Below are 14,824 nucleotides of genomic sequence, written 5' to 3' on the forward strand. Positions count from 1 at the left end.
AGAAATCTGTCAGCTTTCATCACCACTTATATTCATGTTTTCTGCAGCTGGATATTAATAAACAATAAAATAATCGCAAAATTGTCTTCAAAAAATGCTCAACATCCACCAGCATCACATGGCAAAGCTATGCGGATGATTGATTTTGCCTTAGCGTATTCCTCTTCAGGATAGCAACAGCATCTTCATCCATTTGCCCTTTTGTTTGGGGGAGTCACCGAGGGGGTGCCTTGGTAGCACGTTTAGCCAATCAATGCATGGCTAAGACGTGAAACCCCGCCCATTTGACAAAATGAATCCAATCAGAAGCTGTGTTCTTTGCCTGGGCGTTCCATCCCCCCCACCCACCCTTTTGACACTGCCCTACCGAAGCTGTGTGGTTGAGCGAAGTGAATGACGTCTCTGCATTTGCGGGCCGCCGACGCAGGGCTGGGTTTCCATTTTCAGAGCGAGTGTCGGGGGGGATCGTCAACATGGAGCCGGAGATGGAGGACAAAACGCTGGAGTTGATGGTAAGATTTCTTTCAGCGGGTAACTCTGGACATTAGAAGTGATCCGTATCACTCCTAAATTGAACGAGGCGCCGAGCCTCGATTCGACGGCAGGAAAGGGCTGAAGCGGCTTGTCTGGAGAGGGAGAGGAGAAAGGAGGAGGAGGAGGAGGAGGAGGAGGGGGGACCTGAAAGCAGAGGGAGGGCCTGAAACTAGCGATACATTCTGTATAAAAAATGTCCCCACACTGCTCCCTTTGATTATCAATACTTCACACGACAACGTCAGACGAATGTTAAACACGCAGGTTTTGGACTAGTTTGGTCATCTGCGTGTAAAATTACGGGGTGGTTGTTGAGTCGTCGGCCGAAGACAGCGCAGGAGTGTCGGGGTAGCGTTCACTGCGGTGACGCTGCGCCACTTTAACAGGGCCCCACCTGATACTTAGCCATCCAGCTAACACAGGCTAGAAGGCGATGAACCACCTAAATTTATGGGTATGTTATATTTTCTTGTTTATGTGAAGACGACTGACATTGTAATCGATGTGTCGAGCTGTTACAACAATGCCACGATGTCGGAGTGTGTAGCTAAATCGGTCGACTACTGCCGGTCTGTTTATATTTTTAAAGTGCGTAGAAGGAAGTGTAGTGCTTTTTCATTCACGTAGCGTTACCACGATTAGCGAGGTAGCAATTAGCCTATTAGCTAGCATGCTAAAAATGCTAGTTATATTTGACAGCCTCTGCTTATACAAAAAGTCAGACAGTATCTCATTTTGATCACACGAGATGTCAGCTGTCACGATGATATCGTTTTTTTCAACACCATAATATCTGATTTGCCAAAAAAAAGTGTAATCGTTTTTCGTAAAGTGATTAGCTATCTTCATAGGCTAAGCCTCTATGCTAACGTTAGCTTACTTATAGCTGCCAATAATATTAGAAAGGTCAAAGTAGCCGTAATGAAGACGCCAGATAAGTTGGTGTACAGATGTATTGTTTCTCTGAGGCATCACACACAGAGTGAAGTTTGCTGTTGTTTCGCAGGTGTTGATATGAACCCATCCCTCAGCTTCGCTAACAAACATCATATACACTGCCATACTTTGTATTAACAAAGCGAGTGAGGCCTGGGTGTAATATTTAGATTTTATTGAATTACCTGGACAAAAAGATAACATAATAAGCACTTAATGTCATTGTTTTCTAAAGGAGGATTGTTTACAAACAACGTATGTTTACAGACACCATTAAAGTTTAACTATAGGCCAACAACGACCAAAATTACTCTTGGACACAGACAGTGGATAAAGATGTGAAACATTTCTCTCTTTGTTTTTCAGTAACCTAGTCTTTTGCCTTTTTATTAATATTTAATATCTGAAGTTTAAATCACTAATTCAAAAGCCCAATACAGAAATGCTCCTCACTGTCCCTTTATGGTAACAGAGTAAGACATTATTATTAGTTGTGTTGAACTGTGATTTATTACTCAAAATCAAACATTGTATGACGACCAAACCCTCCATGACTATTTCCCAGCACTGAAGGAGACTTAAACATATTTATACACATTTGCCCAAGGTTTGGAGACTGTATTCCTCGTGGCCTAAAGAAACAAACGTCTTGTTTTCTGTGTATTTAATTTGATTTATATTTTGTCCCAGTGTTACTCACTAACCACTCATAGGAGTGGGGATGGCAGAACAGTGGATGGGGTCTCTCGCTTAAAAAAAAAGCGACAAAAATGGACAATTTACCAATAGCCCCTCCCCTCCTCTACCTATCCCCACCCAATTCATGTCTAATAATGCTTCTGTGTGTATGTTTATCAGTCTGTTTCTCGTGTGTGGAGGAGTGTGTGTTCCTGCGCTCACTGTGCCAATGTGTGTGCAGCTCTAATACTGGTTTTTCCCCTCACTATCCCCCACCTCCTTCCCTTTTTTTCCTCTCCTCTCCTTTGATGGTTACACACCCACCTTCTCTCAACTTCAAACTAAATCTCATTTGTTTTTTCTTATTATTTACAAACTCTTACACTTTTCCGCACTCTGCCTGTCCTGTTCCTCACAAACTCTTTGCCACTTACATCCATCCGGACGATCATTGATCCATCCATCCAACAATCTCCTTTGGTTTCCCCCTCCCGACTACCTTCATCAACCCCCTTCTCTCTTTACCTTTACTTCTCATCTTGGGTCTCTTGCTCCTCCCTTTCTCTACCTCCCTCACCCTGTCCACTTCTCCTCCCTTCCTCCCTTCCTCTCTCTCTTTCACACAGTGCTCTGTGCCTCGCTCTCTCTGGCTGGGCTGCTCCTCGGTGGCTGAGAGTTTGTGTGCACTCAGGTGCCTGCAGAGCATCCCCTCCACCCGGGCTCACAACCAGGTTCTGCCTCTCTCCTCTTAATTCTGCTGCTCCTTCTCCTCTCCCTTCCCTGCCCTTCCTCCCTCGCCATCTCCTCATCCTTCACTTTTCTTCCCCCACTCCACATAACTCGTCATACCACCTTGGTGCGGACAGCACCCACTCACCCTCCTACCTCCTCACCTTCCGTTGCCCTTTCCTCCCTGTTGGAAGCGCACTGCTCTCAGGTCCTTCTCTGGTGCGACCTCAAACTCTCGCAGCTTAAAACAGAATTGTAGCTTTATAAAAACTCCGATTGACTGAAATAAAATCACTTAAAGTCGGCTCACACATCTCAATCAGGCCCCAGAACTCCTAAGAATTCAAACAATCATTTTGTTAGATCATATAAACTAAAAACATAAACAAAAGAAGAACTTTGGTGTGTTTGGAGTCAGGCTCCAGGGCTACCAGAGAATAACACCACACTGAGGAGTAACGTTTACTGCCCTTCTACCTGAAGGTGTGAGGGCCGAGGCGGGGGGGAGGAGGGGTCTTTCTTCCACGCTCTGAGAGGCTACATGCTTGCCTGCCTGCCTGGCCCTCTTGGTCTGTCTGTTTTTATTTTTCTCTCCTTTTTATTCTTCTTTTATTTAATCTGCTTTGCATGACCATCAACGCCAACCATTGGTGCCACCTTGGCTCCTCGTTCTGTCTGCTCTGGTCTTGGTCGATGACCCCCCTGTCTGTCTTTGTTTGTCGATGTGGATGTGATCACCCCTCTGTCAGAGAAACTCCTCTGGCACATTTTTGAGGGCGTGTTGGGTTCATTATAGAATATAATACCTCTACAATAAGGTGCATCTATATTGACAAGCAGCTCCAGTTCAGTCAACCAATGGCAGTACTTCGGCTTCTGAAGAAATCCAACTTTTAAATGGGTAAAATATCAATGAAAACAAAAGTCTATTCATACGTTTCCTCGTCCACGAAGACACCGTGACCTTGGGCTGGTTCTGTCAGGACCACTGTCACCCTCTCAGGCTTCTCTGGCCCGTTTCTCCAAAAGAAGTGTGCAAACATATCAGGGAACAGGAAATGCACATTTTAAGGAAAGGAATTTCAACTGAAGAGGAAACCTGCACTTAACCTGATCCTTTGTCTCCTTGTCCCTTTTGTTTGATGTAGTTGTATCATGAAGAGAGCGTTTGCTTGAGATGTGGTTTGTGGTTCAGGAACCTGAAAATATTTTGATGACGTAGATGGAACAATACGGAAACCTTTGGATTCGAGATGAACTCTCAACACCAGCATATCCACATAGCCTCAGGTCCTCTCGTTGTTTGTATGCTAAGAAGGATGCTAGATTAGGTTTCAGAATTGGGGAACCTGCTTTATTTCATTGTTTATTATAATAGTTATTTTATCAAGTGGTAAGAGCAAAAGTGGAAGGTCAGCCGCTCCTTCTGTTAGTCACTTTTTTTTAACCTGTTATAATTCAAATGTTTTAGGTCTCCCTCGCCTGTTTGTGATACACCTGTTAAAGAGTGTGCTGGATAAGGTTACCTCCCCTTCTTTGCTCTCCTCTCTACATGCTCTGCAACTATTGTCTGATTTTTAGTTTCATTTAAGTCATGCCTGAGCTGCTTCCAGTGACCATACCCAAGATGCTCCAGTTTAATTTCCTGTCCAGACTCCTCAGCCCCCATCACCGACACGCGAGCCAATAGAAACCTGTAGTTGCAGCGCTCGGTTCTTTTTCGCTCCATGTGTGTGTGTGTGTGTGTGTGCACGCCTCAAAAGTCATTATAGTTACTTTTTTCCTTGGCTGTGTTCGTGGTACTCTTGTGTCCAGTGCTGTCCACACCGCTGCTCTGGCTCTCACACTGCCTTTCACACACACACACATACACATACACACACACAGGCACATACACGTGTAAAGAACAAAACACTAACCTGCACGTTGTTTCTGTTTTGTTGTTTATCCACAGAACACATCGGGCATGGAGTCACAAAACCTGGTGGATGATCTATCGCCAAAGAAGAACACAGTTCTCAAGGTTTGTTCGTGTGACATAAAATGTATACATGAGACTATTGAATTGGATTCTCTACACCAAACACAGGTTACATGTATTCCAGTCACAGTTTTGAATGGCTTTACGTCTTTGATAAAAATACATCATGACGTTTCTTTTGGATTCACTACAAACTTTGAAGTCTGCTACTCTCATGGCATTCTCCTCATTTCTCTGTTTGAGGTGAAATTCATCCTTCTATTCCCACTTATACACGGGCAGCCCTGCAGGCTTTATTGTTTAAAGAGCTTTCATCCTCAGCCATGGAAGCTGACCTGTAATAGAGTTGATTCTGAAACAATATGAGGCTACTGTACGTGTGGTGTCTAAAGTTTTCTGTTCATAAAGATGTATTTATCAGAAGAATTTATACAGCAAATAAAAGTTACTATGTTCCAAAGTCAAATAGACATTTTTTGTATATAATGATTTCATGTGAGTAACAATGTAACCCAAGTAAACTTATATGTAATCAATCTCCATGTGCTCCGGATCTTTACAGCTTAGTAATGGTCCTGTCGTGGGGTCCCGCAAGCGTCCATCAGAAGGGAACTACGAGAAGGAGAAGGAACACTGCATCGCTCTGTTTGACCAGTGGTCGGAGGCTGACCAGGTGGAGTTTGTCGAACGCCTGATCTCCCGTATGTGCCACTACCAGCACGGCCACATCAACTCCTACCTCAAACCCATGCTGCAGAGGGACTTCATCACTGCGCTGCCAGGTACAAACATAAAGACAAAAGAAAAAAAATTTCGAAGCAGCTGCTCGAGCGCGTGCGCCATCTTTTTGGACTGCAGTGTGAAGTTAGATACATTTTTTTTTTTTTTTTCTTGTGTGATTTGGACAAATGCCTTCATTTACAAGACTTGTTTTCTGCTGTGTCAGGATGACTATATTGATTGAGAGAAAAAAAATTAAACTACACACTGTTTAAAATAGAGGTGGTGGGCCTAAAATTACATTATTTTGTGATTAAATTCTAAAAAAAATTATTTAAAAAAAAGATCATTTAAAAAAAAATCATATTTAAATCTTAAATTTAAAAAAAAAGGCACAGATTTGCTGTTGGAAAACAAAGTAGCATAATGAGCCCAAGGCACAGATAAAAACTGAGCAGAGCAGGCGATCCTCCGCTCACTCTGCCTCTTCTCTCCCACTCTTCAGCACAAGGCTTGGATCACATAGCAGAGAACATCCTGTCCTTCCTGGATGCACGGTCGCTATGCTCAGCAGAGCTGGTGTGCAAGGAGTGGCAGAGGGTCATCTCCGAGGGTATGCTGTGGAAGAAGCTCATCGAACGCATGGTCCGCACAGACCCTCTCTGGAAAGGCCTGTCTGAGAGACACCAGTGGTGAGGAAAGACGATGATCCATTTACACACGCACGCACATGTAGGCTTAACAACCCAGCTTTTGCTGTTGGGGAAGATATTAAAACCCTCGGCACTCCTGAAAACACTGAAATCCTAAGTAGAGGGGAATTAGGTAATGGTCTTGTTTTCAGGTTGCTTGTAAGTTTTCAGCTTGGGATTGAAGGATAAAGGTGGGGGGGGGGGCAGAAGGGTCATACATGGCAGATCCTGAGTGTTTATTTTGAGTACAAAATGGGGACGTTGAACTTGGTCGATGCTAAGCAGATGATATTCTTCTATCTTTGCTCTAGGGAGAAATATCTGTTCAAGAACCGCACAACGGAGGTCCCACCCAACTCCTACTATCACTCCCTTTATCCCAAGATCATCCAAGACATAGAGGTAAGACACATAGAGATGGATTCAGTTCAAGATGACACTTTGTTGTTGATTTTTATTCATGTAGCAGATATAGGCCAGAGTATCCATCCCACATATTACTGATTCATTGTGATCTCAGCGTTTATTCTTAATACATGACTACGTCTCATTTCTAAAGTTCAGTTCATGTTAGTGGTGTTACCACCGAGATCTGGTGTCTGTGTCAGTCCCCTCTAATAATGACTTCACACACCGGGATGTTTACCTCCTGTCTTGTCGTTTACCTCTTTGATCCTCTTCCGTGTTTGAGCTTCTCGTCGTTTGTCCTCTACTTCCAGACTATTGAGGCGAATTGGCGGTGCGGCAGACACAACTTGCAGAGGATTCAGTGTCGCTCTGAAAACAGTAAAGGGGTTTACTGTCTGCAGTACGACGATGACAAGATCATCAGTGGCCTTAGGGATAATTCCATCAAGGTACGTGTGGCGTGAATATCACAGGAACAGATCAAACGTGGGTCTCTCACTTCTCTTTGCCGCTGACCACATGCACCTGGTGGCTGTTTATCTTTACAGAACTCAGAGGCAGTCAAGATAATGTGTTATCTTTGCTTTACAAATCTATAAAATAACTATTTTTCTTCATGATGGGTAATTTCCATATGCTGTCATTAATATCAGTAGACTTAAAAATAAGACAACCGTTGAAGCAAAAGCACTTCTCAGGAACAAGAGCAGGACGGTCTAAAACTCTTAAATTGACATTCATAAAGCTTTTGACTAAATGAATTTGGACTCTTCTTTTGTATTTCCATCCTTCTTACAAAAACAACACTTTTACCTGATGTTTTTATCTGTGTGATGACTGTAGAGAAGAGGTCAGGGGGATGGAGAAAACTAAGAAAAGAGTGGATTTGTCTTGTTTTTGTTCTTGAGTCTGACGCACGCTCAGAGAGAAGCTGAATGGCTTTTACTTACACACACACACACACACACACACACACACACACACACACACACACACACACACACACACACACGGCTGAGCACAACAGTGGGGGAAAATGGGGCATGAGCAGTGCTTCAAGAATAGGCCATTCTTAACATGACCCAAATCTGCAACCTTTTCGTAACCCTTTTTTCTCCTCCTCTTCCTCTCCTTCACTCTCTCGCCTCCCTTCTCTTCCTCCCGCTGTCCTGTCTCCTCACAGATCTGGGATAAGCAGTCTCTGGAGTGTCTTAAGATACTGACCGGTCACACAGGATCAGTGTTGTGTCTGCAGTATGATGAGAGGGTCATCGTAACTGGCTCGTCTGACTCAACAGTCAGGTATGATGCACATCTCGTTTGGAAGCCACACACTGAATAGAGGTGGAGAAACCTCGAGCACAACTGATTACATTCACTAAAGAGAGAGTTTATTGCAATTTGAAAAATTTTACAAAATGCTCAAAATTGCAATAAAATATATTGTGATTTGACTTTTAACTGAATATTTTGTCCATAAAATTAAACAAAATAAAAAACAGTTTTCAGAATCAGAACTATAGAAATAATTTAGACTGTTAATTAAAACATAATACAGATACTAAAATAAGCAATAAGTACCATGTAGTGGTAACCATGTTTTTTGTTTCGACGTTATGAGAGTCGAGCCCACAGAATGACAAACCGCGTGATCAAACTAAAAACCTGTAAGAGGCTGCATGCACCTTTCATTTAAGTCCAACTGAACACATGCATGTACGGACGACTGGACATCTGTACTCAAGTTTAACAATGTAACCTGTTCAAAGTGAACTGTGCAACCCTCAGCAATTCAAATGTACTTTCAATACAATAACAACATGAATTCTTGGAGGCTATGTGACGATATATCTCCACTCAAAATAATACGATTCTCTGTTTTTCTTAAACTGAATTAGAACAGCCTGAAGTGACATTTTTCAACTTGTTGAGGCTTGAAGCGTGCTCGTGGAACGTCGTATGTGGCGTAAAAAAAGGCTGGATGAACCATGGCCAGTTTGTTTAGTCAAAAGGAATACTAAGAACAGAGAATCCACAAAACAAACAAACCTTCTGTTTCTTATCATTTCAAAAGCTGCCCTCAACCTCTAAAATATCTCCGTAAAACACATCTCAGCCATCAAACCAAAGTGAAGTTGATCAGAGGAAGGTTTAGCGATAGAACCAAACGTTCCGTTGAACGGCCTCCTCCGTCTAATCGCAGCAGATTGTAGAGCCACACTTCCACTCCTTCATCGAGTCAGTGAAGTAGGTTCTATTGCAAACATTGAAAGACCTGGGCACACAGAAGCTCAACATGAATTCTCTCATTACTTCACACTTCGGCCGTACTCGCTGAGCGGTATCCAAGGAAAATGTGACTTCACTTCCTTAGCAACAGCTTGACAGGCTCTGTGTTTGGAGGTCTGCTTGTCAGCTTTTCCAGTTTATTCTGCATTTGACTCTTAATGCCCGGCGGTGCAGCGCAGTAACACGTTTTGCACAGCAGCTCCTGTGTGTGTCAGTGCGTGTGTCCATTGTAAAACTAATAAACATAATTTTCTCTCATGTCTCCATTGTTTTTCCTTCCCTCCCATTACACATCTTTTCCTCTCTCTCGTCTCCAAATCATTTTCTTTGGTTTTGACCGTTGCTCCGTCTCCTGTTTCTTTCCTACACACCCCTTCCTCCTATCGTTTCCCACTTTTCTTATCCCTGTGTCTTTTCTTTCATCTTTGTTCCACGTCCCCCGTTTTTCCTCTTTACCCCCCTTTTTCCTTCCTCTCTCTGTCACATTGGCCCTCACTTTATTTTGCCATTCTGTCATCTCTCCCTGCTTCTGCCTCCTCTCTGCAGGGTGTGGGAGGTGACGACAGGTGAGGTACTGAACACGCTGATCCATCACAATGAGGCAGTTCTTCACCTGCGCTTCGCCAATGGCCTCATGGTCACCTGCTCCAAGGACCGTTCGATTGCAGTGTGGGACATGGCCTCACCCACGGACATCAGCCTACGCCGTGTCCTCGTGGGACACCGGGCCGCCGTCAACGTGGTGGACTTTGACGACAAATACATCGTGTCCGCTTCAGGGGACCGCACCATCAAGGTAATGAGCGGCCCGCTGGAGGACGAGTGACAGATGACATGTGACAAACTGAATAAAGAGATGTGGATGTTTGAAAGTTGTGTCGGGGTTTGAAGTATGTCGACTGTCGACTGTGATGCATCAAAAATCGCTAGAAATACATTCAGTGAAGAGATGTTTCCCTCTGACCAAGTTTGAAATTTACAGTCATCTGAATGAATGTGTTGTTAAACAACCTTTTGTTGCCACACTTCAGGTATGGAGCACCAGCACCTGCGAGTTTGTCCGCACTCTAAATGGTCACAAGCGTGGTATTGCCTGTCTACAGTACAGAGATCGTCTTGTGGTCAGCGGCTCCTCTGACAACACAATCAGGTGTGTAAGAGATTAAAGATGTACATCATCTAATAATAGTATACCAATCCACTTCACATTAACCAGTTTGATTGGAAGATTCCTTAAATTTGTCTATTAAAAAAAAAAAAAAAAAAAGGCTGACAATAGAGGGTCTGCTGATCCTGAAGCGCGTTCTTTCACATTCTACCAGACCCTCGCACTTCAAACTAACAAGTCCGGACTGCACTGTTTCCCCGTGTGTTCATGAAGGCCTCTCTTTCTTGCAGGTTATGGGACATCGAGTGTGGAGCATGTTTGCGAGTGCTTGAGGGTCACGAGGAGCTGGTGCGCTGCATTCGCTTCGACAACAAACGGATTGTCAGCGGCGCCTACGACGGGTCAGTTTCACACACACACACACACACACACGCTCAGAACTTAGTGCACAGAGTCTAATTTTGTTCCTGACTTTGTGTCGTCTCATGTTTCTCTGCAGTAAGATAAAGGTGTGGGACCTGCAGGCAGCCCTGGACCCACGAGCCCCCGCCAGCACATTATGTCTGCGCACCCTAGTGGTAAGTATCACTGAATCAAAGCCGTTTGTGAACCGCTGACTGGAGCTCATGATCACGTTTCAGATGCAAATTAAAAAAACTCGATTTGAACTAACATTTATGGCCTAAGCACAGTTCTACTAATGAGTATGTGTTCGTTGGTTTTGAGAATCATTGAAAAGATAATGAAGGATCATTTTGAGTTCAGCTGGAAGAATCTTTCTAATACGACAGCTGATGTGATATTCCCTCTTTGTTGAAACTTTGTTTCAGAGGTTTGGACAAAATGTTCAGAGAAATACTTACCTCTACCTAAACTTTGATTTGTGTCCACCTCTCCTCTCAATGACGGTGTGTGTAACTGTGGGAGAAGTTCAGAAAGAGTTTCTGAGTGTGAACTTTAAAAGGAGACGTGACACCGATCTCGTCTGTGGCCTGATCTCAGACTTTAAATCAAAGCTCTTCATGGTGTGAATGTCTCTACGGCATGTTGGCGTCATTTCTTTCATTGTGTTTTTCAGGAGCACTCTGGCCGCGTGTTCCGCCTTCAGTTCGATGAGTTTCAGATCATCAGCAGTTCTCACGACGACACCATTCTGATCTGGGACTTCCTGAACGTCTCGACCAACGGGCAGTCAGAGGGACGATCTCCCTCTCGCACCTACACTTATATTTCTAGATAGCAGGTACAAAGACGCACCCACACATGCATCCACAATCAGACTGATTTACATATTGTGTAAATGCAAATTTGAATCATATGAATGCAAATTTCTACAGCATCTGACAGCAGACTCTGACTTTTTTTTTTTTCTTTTGCCCCAGGTGGCGCCATCAACGGAACCATTTCTTGGAGGAGTTCAGGGCTGATTGACTGATGGGTGTGCCCATCATGGAAAGGAGCCCATCTCTTCTCTTTCCTCCTCGTCATCTCTCTGTCCACCTCAAACCTTGCCCCCGCCACCTCCTTGCTCGTTCTGACAGACTCATGAGCTTGTGCCCATTACCTGCCAGCACCGTGACACACACGCGCACACACACACGCACACACACACACACACATATCAACAGTAAAGAAGATCCCCCACTACAGAAGCAACACAACTCTCCCAAGAAGTTTTCCCTCAACTACTGATTTATATTTTGTAAAGTACACTAATGACAGTATTAACTTAGACATATTGTTAGTCCACTAGCTCCTCTTTTTCTCCTCATTTCACACCTAAGCAGCCTCTGCTCCTCAGTTTTTTTTAACCCACCAATCAGGTTTCCACAGATGGAATGGCTTATTGATATATATTTATAGATATAAAACACACATTCATACATGCACACGGTGGCACAGTTGGACAGAAGGTGACCAGAGCTGTGATGCGGGAGACAGAGACTCTTTACTCGTCTCTAGGAAAGGAGGGAAGGACCCGAGATGGAGGTAGTGATGGAGGGAGAAATGTGTCGGGGACGTCCTCCCTGCTCCCTCTCACTCCCTCTTACTCTCTCTCTCTCTCTCTCTCTCTCTCTCTCTCTCTCTCCCCCCCATGTCTCTCTCTCTCTCTTCAAATCCCCTTTACCCTGCTGCCCTCCCTTCCAACCCCCCAGAGATGCACACCCGCTTGGAATAGGGGGGCACGCACACTCAAGTTTGCATGAGTGTGTGTTTGTGTATGTGGACTTTTGAAACGGCAGAACAGAGCAGAAGCGTCAAAAAGACAGACATGCATGTGAGGTTGCCTTGGATACAGCATTCCGGTACACCTCTGCTTTTTTTTCTCTTTAACTCTTACTTTCTTACTGTTTTTTATTCCTGTTTTTTTTTTTCTCTTTTTATTTGAGTATTTTGGTTCTTAGTACAAAAATCATACTAAGCGTAGTCCTTTCGCTCTCTCTGTCTTTTTCTTCTTTCTTTTTTCTAACTTGGACCCTTGTTCATCATCTGTCCCTTTCGCTCCATTTTCTCTCCCGTCATCTACGTGCTTGCTTTGGTTATGAGAGAAGCTGGAACTCAAGAGCTCAAATTTAGCTGTAAACAGAGTTGTCTTGTCAAAAATTGTGTTGTATATTAAAAATGATTTTTTAAAGAAGAAAAATGAACTTATTGTGAATAAAGTACTTGACAGTGGTGGAGTGTTGAGCCAACTGTAAATGAATGAGTGTCTGTCTGTCTGTTCTTGTCTGTGTGCATGTGTGGCTGGATTTTTGCTATGCCATGCGTCTCTATCTGATGAGAGGATACTTCACTCCTCAGGCCTTCAGTGTCTTCCTTTTGTTCTTGAAACAGCGAGAAGCAGGATGTCCTGCAGAAACCCAGAATTCAACAATCTGTAATTTATTTGATATTCTTGTTTGTTTTTTTTGTTTTTTTTTTCACATTCCAGCATCTGCAGTTCCTCAGGTCAAATATTCAAACAAATGAAGAGGTGATAAAAGTTTAGTAGAAAGAAATCGTAAGGTGGTCCTTAAAGATTTTGATTCTATAACAGTTTTTAAGGTTATGGACTCAAAACGTGTGAATGTTTACATCAACACTTGTAGAACAGTTTTAGGGATCTGACTTCTCCATGAAACTCGTAAAAACCTAGTTATTCCTTATTCTCTTTATGTGATTCCTACAGTATCTTTGCTGAGTGACTTCATTTTGCACCATCTCTGTGGAAGCCACGTTTTACAGCAGCACATGACTTGGACACCAACAGCACCGTTTCAAACTAGTGACTAGTGTGCATTTAAGCATGCTTTCTGAATAAACTGGGAGAACAATTAAAATGAGCTGATGTTCATTATGTATATATTATCCCTGCACTGGAAAAGAAACTACTCCATATTAAAAAAAAAAAGCTCTTGGTTATGACACTTTGTGTGTCTATGTCACTATAGTCACTTATGCTCATAGTATTTCAGTAAAGTTCTGTCTCGATGACATGGTTTTTTTTTTTAAAGTGCATATTACTAATCAAGAATTGTCTTAGTTCTCCATTGGATGACATTTACATTAGACCTTTTTTAAGGAAACTTAATTGAGTGGAAAAATGAATAAATGTTAACTTCTTAGTCATCGAAAAGGTAAATTATAGACAGATCAATCCACAGAGCTGTAATATTCAAATCTGTTTTTTTAGTTTTTTTACTTGTAACTACATTCTATATGAAAACGGATTAAATATTTTACCAGTGAATTGTCCACAGATTGATTTCACACTTTCTGTATGATCACCGCTTCCATAATTGTTGATTTTTGATATTTGGTCATTACACTTGAAACAAATATGGATTAATTGCATCATGTAATGAAAATATTAGTGTCACGAAGATGGCCACCAGGTGGGAGTATAACCTCAGTTACCTTCCACTGTCGTATGTGTTTATAAGACTGGCTGGGATTGTTTGGTAGCCAAGTTTGTAGTCTAAATAACCTGTTAGAGAAGATGACATACTCACTCTTGTAAACACAGTAACTGTGAAGTATGAATGTATGTTTGAGATGCTAAAAGTGGAGCCTCAGCAAAGATCTGGCTGGTGCAGCTAAACTCTGTAATACCTCTGTCTGGTTATTGTACAGTGTGTATTCTCTCAGCTCGGAAGGAGGGGAGTTGGTTTTCTAGATTTCTGGGTTCAGTTTAGTGTAGTAGAATGTTTCAAATTCTGGGAACAAGTTATGTGGGATGGATTTGTGCTTGGTGGAGCACCATTAGTATATGATGTGTGTATGTGTTGGATATGGGTGTGTGTGCTTCCTCTGGGTCTGTGGGATTTTGGCCCATAATTCCTGCAGCTCTCAGGTCACAGCTCCGTTCTCACGCACATATTTGGCATTCCTTCCCCGACATGATTACCATACACCTTCCACTCTGGGTTTGGCTACGCAGAATATTTCCATCATTCCCGAGTGGAGCTGAAGCAACGTTCCAGAAATGAACAACTCACCCCACCACCCCCTACTCGCTCTTCTTTATCCCCCCCCCCCAACACACACACACACCCTGTTACCCCTCCACCCCACTGTCTGCTTATACAGCCCCCCCCCCCCAGCACAGATTCCTGCTGTCTTGCAATAGGAATCCTTTGGTACAACCCTTTTTTCCCCCTGAGTCAGCTGTTTCTGTCTGCCGGCATGATTGGGTCATTTGGCAGCGACATCTCTTCAGTGACCTCCTGCTTGGATGGGAAAGGAAGGGGAGGGTTGGGGGGACAGGAG

General features: G+C 43.2%; 1 protein-coding gene across 2 annotated transcripts; it reads left to right on the forward strand.

Annotated features, from left to right (window-relative positions):
- Positions 1 to 355: 355 nt before the first annotated feature.
- On the forward strand, positions 356 to 12,779 carry fbxw11a (F-box and WD repeat domain containing 11a). 2 transcript variants are annotated; one of them, XM_079351867.1, is made up of 13 exons: positions 356 to 512; positions 4,832 to 4,900; positions 5,421 to 5,640; positions 6,084 to 6,270; positions 6,582 to 6,672; positions 6,990 to 7,127; positions 7,862 to 7,980; positions 9,514 to 9,763; positions 9,999 to 10,117; positions 10,366 to 10,476; positions 10,575 to 10,653; positions 11,154 to 11,318; positions 11,458 to 12,779. In XM_079351867.1, exons 1-12 carry the CDS (start codon positions 474 to 476, stop codon positions 11,313 to 11,315), a joined length of 1,584 nt encoding a protein of 527 aa, XP_079207993.1. In that variant the 5' UTR covers positions 356 to 473; the 3' UTR covers positions 11,316 to 11,318; positions 11,458 to 12,779. The 2 variants fall into 2 exon arrangements, with proteins under 2 accessions (XP_079207993.1, XP_079207994.1); XM_079351868.1 differs by lacking the exon at positions 356 to 512 and adding an exon at positions 678 to 988.
- Positions 12,780 to 14,824: the final 2,045 nt, after the last annotated feature.

Source organism: Symphodus melops (genome assembly GCF_947650265.1).
Source record: "Symphodus melops genome assembly, chromosome: 9".
Lineage (NCBI taxonomy): Eukaryota > Metazoa > Chordata > Actinopteri > Labriformes > Labridae > Symphodus > Symphodus melops.